The sequence below is a fragment of the Papio anubis genome, chromosome 4 (assembly GCF_008728515.1).
Source record: "Papio anubis isolate 15944 chromosome 4, Panubis1.0, whole genome shotgun sequence".
Lineage (NCBI taxonomy): Eukaryota > Metazoa > Chordata > Mammalia > Primates > Cercopithecidae > Papio > Papio anubis.
In genome coordinates this window covers 140,616,861-140,630,455 of record NC_044979.1, presented here as the reverse complement: position 1 = coordinate 140,630,455, position 13,595 = coordinate 140,616,861, and the positions used below count along the sequence as shown (strand labels likewise).

Below are 13,595 nucleotides of genomic sequence, written 5' to 3'. Positions count from 1 at the left end.
AGGGTACACAGAGCTGGGGAGTAATGAGAAATCAGGCATGGGAGGTAGCCAGAGGGGAGGGAGAGGGACTTAGAGGAGTGGAAGGAGCAGACGCCTCACTACAGAGATGAGGAGATAATACCTGGTGACCTGCAGATCCTAGCCCAGGAAGGACGTGCCACACTCAGAAGCCTCTAAGCTGAGCCTCAGGAATGATGACCGAGGCAGCCCAAAGGCTCTGCAGCACCCTTCGGTGAAAGCAAAGTGCCAGGCACGGCATCTCTGCAACCTCAAAGGGCAGAGGGAAGGAGCAATAGGATCCCTTTTACTGGTGATGACACTGATGCCCAGAAAGGGCACAGCCTTATTTTATTTTATTTTATTTTTTTTTTTTGAGACGGAGTCTTGCTCTGTCACCCAGGCTGGAGTGCAGTGGCCGGATCTCAGCTCACTGCAAGCTCCTCCTCTCGGGTTCACGCCATTCTCCTGCCTCAGCCTCCCGAGTAGCTGGGACTACAGGCACCCGCCACTTCACCCGGCTAGTTTTTTGTATTTTTTTTAGTAGAGACGGTATTTCACCGTGTTAGCCAGGATGGTCTCGATCTCCCGACCTCGTGATCCGCCCGTCTCGGCCTCCCAAAGTGCTGGGATTACAGGCTTGAGCCACCGCGCCCGGCCAGAGGGCACAGCCTTATTGAAGGCTGCACAACTGCCAATGGCAGAATACTACAGTGGCAGAATACTACAGTGGCAGAATACCCAGGTTGCTGGGTTTTTGAAGTCAATGCCGAGAGAAAGCTACTGAAGGGGGACAGAAGGGTCCTTAGCAGCTGCAATCACACCCAAGTTCATGGCCTTCCCCATGAGGCTTTCACAGACACACCCTTCCGCCATTATCCTAAATGCCCAGTCAGGAGAGAAACCAGCAGGCTTCAACCTCTTGTAAGGCCCTTGAGGTCACCTGGCGGCTGCCAACAGTCAGGGCACCAGTCAAGGACTGATCCTGTGCCAGGTGCTTCAGTACATGATCTTGATCCTCATACAACTCTTGAGGAAGATATTTGCAGCTTCATTTTCACATGAGACTTGGAGAGGCCTGGGACAGCTGGCTGAGCTGCACTGGGCTGGACTGCCTTTCTGGCCGCACAGGCTCACAGACCTCTTTCAGTCCCCAGGGCCATGACACTACAGATGGATGCAAGTCAGGAATGGTCAGATCAGTGGGGTAAGGGAAGTCTCCCCGGGGTGTAGTGCTCTGGAAGAGGGGAATGGAGGGCAACCCTCTGTATCCTGCACCATTACCTCAAGCGCAATGCTCAGGTCTGAGTCTATTGTCCTATTTCCCCTGATACCACGTATCAATTGGTGAAAACAAATTCTGTGTGGCTTTTTAAAGGCTACTGGAGGGCCGTTGGGGAATGAGACAGAAATAAACAGCCACAGCTCCCAGCCAACTGGGGACCTTAGCATCCCACAGGCCAACTGCTAGCCTGTATTCCCCGGGTCACAAGGCCCAGCCAGTGATGTTACCGTTCTCTCCTGGAAAGCTCCTTTGGCCCGTCCAGATCCAGCTGTGTGACCTTTTTGGTTGTCTGTGCCACCCGGTTGGGGTTCTCGATGTCGATGAGCCCTTCGACGCCTTTGCGCTTTTGCTAGAACAGGGCAAGAAGCTGGTTGTTGGAGTTCAGGTCCTGTGGAGCCCCTGAGGGCCACTCCCACCATCTCTAAACAGCCCATCTGGATGAGGACAAACTCATGCTCCACCCCTAGCCCACATAGTGCTCAGCCCAAGTCTCATGGTGGGGACAGCTCTCTGGAGCATCTTCACCAGCCTGGGAAGAGCCCACAGAACGGCTGCTCTGGGTCCAGTAACTTGCCTAAGTCAACCAGAAAGTAGGTGGTAGATAGGAGGTGCGCCCTACCCCAGCTTGCAAGCACTCACACAGTGCCACTCCCCCACTTCAAGCTCAGCTTCCAAAAGCAGTTTTCCATGGAATCCCATGCCTGATTCTTCTTGCAAGAAGCGCTGGCCTGGAATCCCCAGGGCAGGGTGGGCCAAGTGTGTGCTGTCAGGACCAGTTCCAATTCCTGCCCACCTTAGCTGATGGACTGGACATGTAACTCAAGAATGAGCCACTGGATCATAGACTCTACAGGTTTGGGGTGCTGGCCCAAGAATCTGGAACCTGCACCCTTCCACCTCCCCCGGGGAAGTTCCAGAAGAAAGGAGTGTGTTCTCAATGCAGCAGGTTTGGTCAAAGTTTCAGGTCCTGTCAATTCCATTAATTCTCCTTAAGGGGGCAGGGAGACAGCTTTGATTCCACAGAGCTCCCTCCACACACTTCCAGTCCAGCTGCACACTTACACCTCCACTCGGATGCCTGGCACTGTAAACTTAACATGCCCAAGACAGAACTTGAGATCCATCCTTTACCCAACCGGACCCTCCCTGCAATCCTAAGCATATCCTTGATTCCTCGTTCCTTCAGCAACCCCCAAATACGGCTTACATCTCTCCACTCTTCTCCACTGCCATTGTCACCACCCTAGGGCAAGCCACGATTTCCTTTTTTTTTTTTTTTCTTTTGAGACGGAGTTTCGCTCTTGTTGCCCAGGCTGGAGTGCAATGGCACAATCTCGGCTCACAGTAACCTCAGTCTCCTGGGTTCAAGGAATTCTCCTGCCTCAGCCTCCTGAATAGCTGGGATTACAGGCATAAGCCACCACCCCCGCCTAATTCTGTATTTTTAGTAGAAACAGGGTTTCTCCATGTTGGTTAGGCTGGTCTCGAACTCCCGACCTCAGGTGATCCGTCTGCCTCAGCCTCCCAAAGTGCTGGATTACAGGCGTGAGCCACCACGCCATGCCCAGGACTTCTGATCTAAACACTGCTCTTACTCTCAACACCTATCATTCACTCTGCATGGAGAAGCCAAAATAATCTTTTAAAAGCATATCTGGAGGCCGGGCGTGGTGGCTCACACCTGTAATCCCAGCACTTTGAGAGGCCAAGGCAGGTGGATCACGAGGTCAGGAGATCAAGACCATCCTGGCTAACATGGTGAAACCCCGTCTCTACTAAAAACATGAAAAAGTCAACCGGCGTGGCAGCGTGCACCTGTAGTCGCAGCCACTTGGAAGGCTGAGGCAGCAGAATGGCGTGAACCGGGAGGCAGAGCTTGCAGTGAGCTGAGATCACGCCACTGCACTCCAGCCTGGGCGACAGAGACTCTGTCTCAAAAAAAAAAAAAAAAAAAAGCAAACAAACGCATATCTGGTCATGTCTCTCTCACCCTTCAAGGCCTTCCCCAGCTGCCACTACCCACCATAAAGAAGTCCCATGCCAGGCATGGTGGCTCATACTGTAATCTCAACACCTCAGGAGGTTAAAGTGGGAGGATTAGTTACGCCAGGAGTTGGAGACCAGCCTGGGCAATATAGTGAGATGCCCGTCTCCATAAAAAATTTAAAAATTAGCTGAATATGGTGCCAGTCTGGGCAATATAGTGAGATCCCCGTCTCCACAAAAAATTTAAAACTTAGCTGAGTGTGGTGGCGTGTGCTTTTGGTCCCAGCTACTTGGGAGGCTGAGGCTGCAGTGAGCCGTGCACTCCAGCCTGGGTGACAGAACGAGACCCTGTCTCAAAAAAAAAAAAAAAGAGAAAAAGGGGCCGGGGCGGTGGCTCACGCTTATAATCCCAGCATGTTGGGAGGCTGAGGCAGGCGGATCATGAGGTCAGGAGATCAAGACCATCCTGGCTAACACAGTGAAACCCCATCTATACTAAAAATACAAAAAATTAGCCGGGGCCGGGCGCGGTGGCTCAAGCCTGTAATCCCAGCACTTTGGGAGGCCGAGATGGGCGGACACGAGGTCAGGAGATCGAGACCATCCTGGCTAACACGGTGAAAACTCGCCTCTCTACTAAGAAATACAAAATAGCCGGGCGAGGCAGCCTGTGGTCCCAGCTACCGAGGCTGAGGCCGAGAATGGCGTGAACCCGAGGCTGGAGCTTGCAGTGAGCTGAGATCCGCCACTGCACTCCAGCCTGGGCGACAGCGCTGACCCGCCTCAAAAAATTAGCCGGGCGCAGCACTCTATAGTCCCAGCTATTTGGGAGGCTGAGGCAGGAGAATTACCGGAACCCAGGAAGCGGAAGTTGCAGTGAGCCGAGATCGCACCACTGCACTCCAGCCTGGGTAACAGAGCAACACTCTGTCTCAAAAAAAAAAAAAAAAAAAAGAAAAGAAACCCCAACCCCTTCAACAACTACACAGGAGGTGCCCTTGCCAATCTCTCCTGCATCTGGACCACTCTGCTCCTTACCCACTAAGTCACAGCTACACTGGCCCCTGTCTGGTCCTTGAACATGCCAAGCTTATTCCCACCACAGGACCTTTGCGCTTGCTAATCTAGTTTCTCAGTTGCTCTGCATGCCAATTTTTACACAGCTGGCTGCACCTTGTTTTTGAGATCTCAGTGTATAAGTTGGTTCACCACCACAGTGCTTTTCCAGGTCCCCTCAATCACAGTCTGTTTGTTAGTAACACTTCTCACTACTTCAAATGACACTCTCTGTTTACTTCTTTATTGTCTGTATCTCCCATAGAGTGTAAACCCTCAAGAGCAAGGACGTTGTCTGCATCTACCTTTAGGACTGGTACTAAACGGTCACTCAATGTTTGTTTGTTGAATGAATGAGTCCAGGCCCCAGGTCCTCAAAAGACTCAGTACCTGGTAGTCATCTTCTTCATCCTCACTCTCATCTGAGTCTAGAGATTTCTTCTCCTTTTTGGGGTCACCTGCAGCCCCATCTCCACCTTCTTTTTGCTCCTCTTCTTCCTGTTTCAGAAATGGACAACCTGCAGAATCAAAAATGCAAAACAAATCCCCAAGACTGTGACCCCATCACCCCCCAGATTGTGGACCTTGAGAAATCAAGCCTCTGGAAGGATGGAACCAAGGATGACAAGGGTCCTACTGTGACCCTGGCCCCCAGGGAATGGGACCTGGGCCAGACACAGGCAGCCTATGCACTCAGCACCACAGCTTAGAGGCCATTCCCATAGTCCAGCAAGCCCCTCACACAGCCACAGAAGGCCCTGCTCCCCTTCCTAACCCAGCCACTTCAGCCAGGGTGAGAAGTTTGTTTCCTGGAGTCAGAAGGACTCAGCCACCAGGCTGAAAACCACCATCCTGCTCAGCTCCCACCTGCCACATGCAGCAGCCAAATCATGCTGGCATTCCCAGGCAAGTCCTCTCCACTCTCCACTTCACTCCATGGCAAGCCATCCCCCCCGACCCACCCACATAGGTGACCTCATGCACCAGCTTCCCAGAACAACACCTCAGAAGGCTGCTTCCCTCCACCTTTCTTGCCTTCCCACCAAAAATGTTCCTTACAGAAACCTCATGTCCTTTATCTCTTGGCACTTGCCCACACATTCTCCATGTCCTGCTCAGCTGCCGGCTCCCCCAAGGACCCCTCCCAGACCCCACAGCTGGATGTGGCCTTTCCCTTCTTGAGGCTCCTGGGGCACGTCACGGCTGTGTACCCATCTGGCCCTGACTGCTCCCTTAGGCCCTTGATCCAGGCATCAATCTAATGATGTGGTAAGGATGCAGATGCTGACGATGGGAATGTATTCTATTTCCTAACAGGGGCCTGAACAATGTACTATGGGAGCAGAGGAGAGGGAACTACTAAATCAGCTCTGGCTGGAGGGGAGGCACAAGTCACAGAGGAGGAGAGGCTAAACAACGTATCCAGGGATGGAGAGCACACTGCTGATGGGGGTGTGGGAAGTCAGGGCACATGTCATGTGCAGTGTGGCAAATCGTCCTGTGTGGCTGCAGCAGACAAGCAGGGGTGCTGGGAGCTTGAGCTGTGAATGGACAGGGCCTGCAGGAGGGAGAGCCTCCAGAAAGTAGGTGCACAAGACCAAGAACAGGGCCCTACTAAGGCAGCTGCTGCAGAGCGGCCACAGTTCTTTCTAACCCATCCAGGCAGAGGATGCCCATGCCCTGACTGTCATTGGTTGTTCTGAGACTCACACCTGGGGCTCACTGCCCTCCCGACCGCCACGTGCTAGCTTGTCCCTGCGAATGGGTAGTCCTTGCCTGGCCTCTCTGTGAACCAAATTAGCAGAGCACCACCCTGGGCCACTGGCGTGGCCTGGACAGGCACGTACTCACCCTGGCCTTCTGCTTCTCAGCCTGCAGCTGTGCGTCGATCTCCTCAGGGCTCGTATACTGCCTCGCCCGGCCTTTGTGGCCTCCCTTTCTCCCTGCAGGGACCCGCAGTTTAGAATGTGAGGGGGGAGGCAGCTGCCTCGACTGTTCTGACCTCCCAAGGGCTGTGTCCTGCTTGGAGTGCTCTCATCAGAGGCCACAGAGGCCTCACCTACCCCTCACCCAGCACCACCCAAACCAACACCTCCTCCACCCTGTGTTCAGAGGCACACAGGAAGCAACTTGTGACCATCTGATGCATCACCAAACTGTGTACTAAATGATGGCTCCCACACAGAAGACCGGAGGGGAGGACATGGCGGACGGTGCACTGCAGTGACTGGCCACATCCCCTGGTCCCTTACAATCCAAGCATAGTGGACTCGGATGCAACCACAGAAACATGTACCACTTACACCCCTGCCGTCACTATAAGGGCTTTCTTCGCAATGTTTGGTCACAGCCAGGGGCGCATTTTTTTATTTTTTCTGAGACGGAGTCTCGCCCGAGCTGGAGTGCAGTGGCACAATCTCAGCTCACCGCAACCTCTGCCTCCCTGGTTCAAGCGATTCTCCTGCCTCAGCCTCCCAGGTAGCTGGGACTACAGGCGTGGGCCACTATGCCCAGCTAATTTTTGTATTTTTAGTAGAGACGGGGTTTAACCTTGTTGGCTGGCCAGGATGGTCTCGATCTCTTAACCTCGTGATCCACCCACCTCAGCCTCCCAAAGTGCTGGGATTACAAGCGTGAGCCACCGTGCCCGGCCAGCCAGGGGCACATTTGATTCTCAGAACAAACCTATGGTACAGGAGTGATAGCTGGTCCCATTTCATAGACTAGGAGACTTAGACCAAAGCAGAGTGCTGAACACCACGAAGTTTAGAGTCTGACTCCCAGGTTCTACGCTTACTGGCTTGATGATTTTGGGCAGGTATTTAACCTCTCAGTCTCAGTTTCCTCATCTGTGTCCCTACCTCACAGGGTTGTCACAAAGATAGATGAATTTATCAATATACAGAAAGCTGCTGGAACAGTGCCTGCTACTGAATAAGCACTACAAAAATGTTCACTAATAGCTGGGCATGGCAGCTCACGCCTGTAATCCTAGCACTTTGGGAGGCTAAGGCAGGCAGATCACTCGAGGTCAGGAGTTCAAGACCAGCCTGGTCAACATGGTGAAACCCCCTCACTACTAAAAATACAAAAATTAGCTGGGCATGGTGGCATATGCTTGTAATCCCAGCCACTTGGGAGGCTGAGAATCGCTTGTACCCGGGAGGCAGAGGTTGCAGTAGCCGAGACTGTGCCACTGCACTCCAGTCTGGGCCACAGAGCAAAAAAATTTTAAAAAAAAGCTAATGGTTACTTTTCCCTCTAATCTAGTATTTGGTGGAAAAACAACAACAACAACAAAAACCACCACTGAGCACATAAGCAATTTACTGCAGATATCAGAAATACAATAAAATACCTCATGTTCATCTTAGTAGTTTGGCAGAAAGAGAATACTTAAGGCAAAAAAAAAAAACCCAAACCTACAGGCAAAAACTTTGTGCTTAGACTTAGAAATGATTGGCAAAGTACAGCTGAAAACAAACCTGACTACACAGTCTTAAAAGTTAAAAATGTGCCTAGCAATTAAAGTGTCAGTTTTATAGTCTGACCCTCTTCAGCCGGGACACCAGGCTGACCCTTGCTAAAGCCATCAGCCAGTTTTAAAGCAAGGTGGCATCCCCCTCTGCTGGTCCCCGAGTATGCAGGAGTGGCTGTGGCCTCGACTTCCACACACGACCTCTCCTGGAAGCTGAGGCCCACCTGATTTCCAGTCTATCTCTGAGCAGAGACTCTGTAATCAGCCAGAGTTGCTCTGCACTCCAGAGGCGGTAGCAGAGATACTGGTCTCCTGATTCCTTACAGCAGCTGCAGAGCCATAATTGGGCTGCTACAGACCACACCACCCATTTTTAATGACTACCTAGATTCCCAGGGGTGTCTAAGTATATGCTTACTAAAGTCCTATTGTGAGACAGCAAGTGTGCCAAGAAAAAAACCAACACCCTTTCTTGCTCTCTTAATACAGCAGGCAACATTAACAACTCGAAATTTAAAAAACACTTTGCAGTTAACATAACGCAAACAAGAGTTGGTCCTTTGCTCTTGGGGAGGTTGATACTTTTAACACCTTCAGGGTTTTTTGCGGTTTTCAGATTAACCCAAGAAAACGTACACCTTGTCTACTCAAAAAAGCTTTTCACAAGCCCAAAGACCATTTAGCTATGAATTCATATTTAAGGTTTTCTAATTGTAACCTCCAACCTTTGCCCAAAGTATCCATTAAGTAAAACTTTGGAAGGAGGATGGCTCATTCAGCAACCTCCTTTTACAGATGAAGGGACTGGGGAACAATAGCAGAGAGACTTTTCCAGCTACAGAATAAATCAGTAGAGAGCTGGGTTTAAACACATTTAGCTCTGTAATGCCCAATTATCTCTGGAGTCAGGAAGCGATTTAGGTTTGAAAACGCTCCAGGCAGATGTTTCTGTGGGTTGAGTGCATTAACCAACATAACACATGAGCTACCAATACAAATATATTTGTTTTGTGCCAGGAGGTAGCCAGGCACTCTGTGAGCGCTATCATTTTACCACCCCAGCCCCAACTCACCCAGCTAAGGATTAGCCCAGTGTTTCAGATGAGAGGGAGGTTAACTTGTTCACGACCACAGAATTAGACAGTGACACGGCTGGGATTCAAATTGGGGAATATCGATTCTAAAGGGGGGAACAGGATAGAGGACGGGCTACAATGGACTGGGCAGTCATGGACCTTCTTAGAAGGCCAAGAGCTGGCAAAGCCTTAAAAATAGGAATAGTTATTGCTTCACTGGGCACTTTTAACGACTGCCTGGCACTGTACTGCCCACTCCACGTGGATTACCTAGTTGAAGCCTCCCAACAGTACTACGAGGTCGGTACAATCGTTATTCCCATTGGCAAAAGAGAAAACGGAGACAGAGGAGGTGGAGCGACTGGCTCAAAGGAACACACCGAGCCGTTACCGAACAGGGGAGTCGAAACCAAGTCTGCAAGGCTCATGGGCATCGCCTTAAGTCTTCCTACGCAGGCCTGGCTGAACCGAAGCCAGAAAAGGCCCACGTTTTACGCGAGAGGCAGGCGGGCCCGGCACAAGCGCGGGACGCGGTGACTCAGTTCCCGGCCAGCCTAAAAGTGGGATAAATTCCAGAACCCCTAGGCCCGGAGAAGCGCATCCTAGATCCGGGTTTCTACGCTGGCCAGGACCCAGAGCTTCCGAAACTCCTCAGACCACTGACGGAGTGGCTCTTGGACACCACAGTCCTCAGTTTCCCCATCGGGACAATTGGGCGTCGAGGCCCAGGCCTGGCTCTCAACCAGTGCGGACAGCCTCCCTCTGCGTTGCTCTCAGAGACGCCCACGGGCTGAGGGGACAGCGGGAGCTGGACTCGGGCCGCCCCTCTACGCCTGCAGGACACGCGCGCCCGCCCCTCACCTCCTTTAGGCATCGCGGCTCCGGCAGCTGCGGCGGCGGCGGCGCCTCGAACTGACACCGGAACCGGAAATGTCTTGGGCTCGACTTCTTCCGCCCGGCCCAGTCCCCGCCGCCGCCGCCACCACCTCAGTGGCCGCAGTGGCCGCAAGGACCCGGACCTCAGGGAGGGCTCCGCACGGAGTCGGACTGTCCTGTGCGCCGCCTGAGTCCAGGCTTGCCCGCGCGCTGCCAGGCAACAACGCCCCCAGTCTCTCCGTTCGGGGAGACGCGTGGCCCTGCCGGACACTCACCGGAAATGAGGGCAAAAGGCAACAGTGACTCTGGAATTCTATACAGGCATTGCTGAGGACACCTAAGATGACGCAATCTCCGCGCGGGATGGGCGGGGCTCCGCGAGGACCTCATGCCTCAGAGCTCGCCTGAGGAGCAGAAGCCGTCAGTCGAGAAGCAGCTACCCAAGGTACCGTAGGTTCCGGTAGGTGTTTTCCCTCTGTTCTCGATTACCTTGGCAACGGCCGAGGCGGGAGACCAGTGGTCTGCACCGTCCTGGAGGGCGATCTGAGTAGCTGGACTCTCAGCCAGCCACTGGGATGTGTTCGGGCTTTGGACCTTGAGGTCGGAAAGAGTCCCGAGAGGAGGCGGCGCCCCCGTTCATTCTTCTGAGGGGCGGTAGATTTGGGGGTTTTCTTCTAGGATTCTCACGCCGTTTTCTCTGGTAGGAACGTCTTCTGTCTAAATACTGATTGTTTTTCTAAGCCAGGTTCAGGTGCTGTCCTTTTTATGAGTTTTCACCACAATCCCGCGCTAATATCTTTCTTCGCTCCTCCTCCCCTCCTTCCCCGGGCGCCGCTCTCTCTCTCACACCTCCCGGCACATCTTTCTTCTCGATCTGATTACCTCCTACCTCCTCTTTTCTCCTGGATCTGGTTACCGCCTACCATTTCCACCTCGGGGAGGCCTCGTCTGACTCCCGGGCTGGATCAGGGCCCTCGAATTTCCCTGGGTCATAGAAAAGCGATCATTCTCTCGTCACAGGCTATGCGCCTTGGGGCCGAGACCAGAACTCACCTATATCAAGCTTCAGCGTAGGGGAGACTAGTGCGAAGACCGCTGATTTGGGAGTCAGGGGCCCTCCAGAGTCAGGCTTTGCAAATTCCCAACTGTGTGACCCTGAGTCTACCTTCTAGAGTTTGATTCCTCATCTATATGGTTGTTGTAGAGAGTTCATGAGAGGAGGCTCTGTGGGGGGATTTCTTAGATACCTTACAGAAGGGAGTGACTGAATGAATTTGAGAGATGAATCTGTTATGCTGAAAGGTAAATACTTAACCTGAGTTCTCTCTGGCAACAAGGAAATGCTGTGTGGTTTGAAAAACGCTTTGCTATTTAGATTTGGATTGGCCTCTTATATGGGAACTACCTGACGTGTCTTTATGGAATATGTTGTTTGGTGTGAAAGAGACCTTGGCAAAAGTCTAATCCACTGCCCTCATTTTACAGATGAAACCGAGGACCAGAGAGGGAAAGTGACCTAAAAGTCACAGACTAATTTTTTAGAGCTGGACAAGGATCCAAGCCTGCAACTGCAGAGACCAGAGATCTTTCTGCTATCTATACTCTTGGGAAGCACATCCTAAGGTACTTTGATTTTACAACCATCGTTCCCTTTTTATTTTATGTTTTGTTTCGTTTTGTTTCTTATTGAGACATAGTCGCACTCTGTCACTTAGGCTGGAGTGCAGTAGTGTGACATGGCTCACTGCAGCCTTTCAACCTCCTGGGCTCAAGTGATCCTCTTGCCTCAGCCTTCCTTGTAGCTCAGATCACAGGCATCCACTGCTGTGCTCAGTTAATTTGTCTTTTTTTTTTTTTTTTTTTTTTTTTTGTAGAGACAGTGTTTCACCTCATTGCTCAGGCTGATCTCAAATTCCTGGGCTCAAGTGAACCTCCCACTTCAGCCTCCCAAAGTGCTGGCCAAGACCAGAATTACAGGCATGAGCCACCGCGCCTGGCCTTCCATCTTTGCCTTTTTAAATACTCACCCCCATGGCTCCCTGAGTCTCAGCCCTCCTTATACTCTATTGTAATTGCTTTTTCTCTTGTCTGTCTTTTTGCTAAAATGTCACCTTTTAAGGGGCAGAGGCTGTGCCTTAACTATTTGTTCTGTGTTCCCAACATCCAGTATAGGGTTAAGCTTGTAGCTGAAGTTAGCTAATGACAACAGCAAATGTCTCTTAGGCATACATTATCCACCAGGCATAATGTATGAAGTCTTTATAATGAAGTCTTTGCAATGACCACATAAGGTAGCTTCCATTATCCCCATTTTACAGATGAGGAAACAGAGACTTAGGAAGGTTAAGTACCTTTCTGAAGATCACAGCGGGTAAGTAGCAGAGCCAGGATTTGAACACAGTCTGGGTGCTGAGCCCTGTCCCATAGCTGTGACCTTGTGCAGACTCAAGGAAGTCAGCCTGTACTAAAATAATGACTGATAAAGGCCTTTGGCGATTTGAGACTCAGAAACCAATTCATTTTTCCCCCCCAGATCTTTGCAAATTATCCGACGGAAGGAAAATGCCTAAAGTCAAAAGAAGCCGGAAAGCACCCCCAGATGGCTGGGAGTTGATTGAGCCAACGCTGGATGAATTAGATCAAAAGATGAGAGAAGGTGAGTAGGGGAGTTCCTGTCTGGGTGGGCTGGGTCCAAGGGTCAAAGGCTTAGATGCCCCCAGGGGACAGGCATAAATGCAAATATAAAAAGAGGGTGGTCTACTAACACTGAGCTGTTGTGTTTGCTTATGAACTCATGGAAAGTGTCTAAAAATAAGATAACGTTAATGAAAAGGTCCTCAAAAAGCCTTTTTTTTTTTCCAATTTGAATATAAAAGGTTATGAAATATAGATCAAATAGTCTACCTATAGTTATTTACTATTTTGGTTAGATGTATATTTAAAATCATACAAAATATATTTACTTGGAAGTGCTATTCCTTTTCAGTCTCATTGATTAGTCTTTGCAGCATCTGTTTTCTGTCACTTCCGTGTAAATGGCGTGTGAACCTGCTTTGTGAACCCATGTCCTATGCTGTCTTTGGAAATTGGAAATTTTATCTGAAGCCACAAGCATCTGTTTGCCTTAAATGATCACAGTGTGACTACTTAACCAATTTACTTTTTTTTTTGAGATGGAGTCTTGCTCTGTCTTCCAGGCTGCAGTGCAGTGGCATGATCTCGGCTCACTGCAATCTCTGCCTCCCATGTTCAAGCAATTCTCCTGCCTCAGCCTCTGGAGTAGTTTGGATTACAGGCACGTGCCACCACGCCCGGCTAATTTTTGTTTTTTTAGTAGAGATGGGGTTTCTCCATGTTGGCCAGGCTGGTCTCCAACTCCTGGCCTCAAGTGATCCACCCACCTTGGCCTCCCAAAGTGATGGGATTACAGGTATGAGCCACTACACCTGGCTGAAGTTACTTTTTAAAGTAACTTTTCAAATGCTTGCTTATAACTAACCTAATCATGGTTATTATGAGGTCGTGCGTCCAGCAGTAATTACTAAATTAAAGCAGTGTTAAATTACTTTGCTCCTTCTTAAAAAAACTGTTGTTACCAGATACCTTCTATTAAATACTCAGAACTTGCTTTGCGATTTAGATTTGGATGGGCCTGTTGCAGTAATCATGGTCATTCTGGGCTGAGAGATTTCTTCCCCAAACAGCTCTTTATCAAAATAAAGGAAATGGGAGCGTGCAGGAATAGAAAAGATTTTGCAAGTCTTTGAAAGTAAATTAACTTCATTTTCTAAAGGGTGACTTTTGAGGGGAGGAGGAACCTTACTTTGTGTTTAGATATTCT

General features: G+C 50.6%; 2 protein-coding genes across 4 annotated transcripts in view; one reads left to right on the top strand and one right to left on the bottom strand.

Moving 5' to 3' along the window:
• Positions 1-10,039, bottom strand: part of PDAP1 (PDGFA associated protein 1) — a 13,150-nt gene extending 3,111 nt beyond the window's left edge. The window contains exons 1-4 of the mRNA XM_003895740.5: positions 9,740-10,039; positions 6,176-6,267; positions 4,715-4,822; positions 1,510-1,631 (exon numbers count right to left, since the gene is read on the bottom strand). Of these exons, the coding sequence (XP_003895789.1) occupies positions 1,510-1,631; positions 4,715-4,822; positions 6,176-6,267; positions 9,740-9,752 (335 nt within the window). The 5' untranslated portion in view covers positions 9,753-10,039. The remainder of the gene's footprint in view (positions 1-1,509; positions 1,632-4,714; positions 4,823-6,175; positions 6,268-9,739) is intronic.
• The window catches only part of BUD31 (BUD31 homolog), a 10,194-nt gene continuing 6,449 nt past the window's right edge, over positions 9,851-13,595 (top strand). Inside the window, exons 1-3 of one of the 3 annotated variants that reach the window (XM_003895742.4) lie at positions 9,851-10,214; positions 11,240-11,377; positions 12,288-12,410. In XM_003895742.4, the coding sequence (XP_003895791.1) occupies positions 12,317-12,410 (94 nt within the window). In that variant the 5' untranslated portion in view covers positions 9,851-10,214; positions 11,240-11,377; positions 12,288-12,316. Of the gene's footprint in view, positions 10,455-11,239; positions 11,378-12,287; positions 12,411-13,595 lie in introns of all 3 variants that reach the window. The other 2 variants (XM_009202622.4, XM_009202621.3) reach the window with 2 other exon arrangements.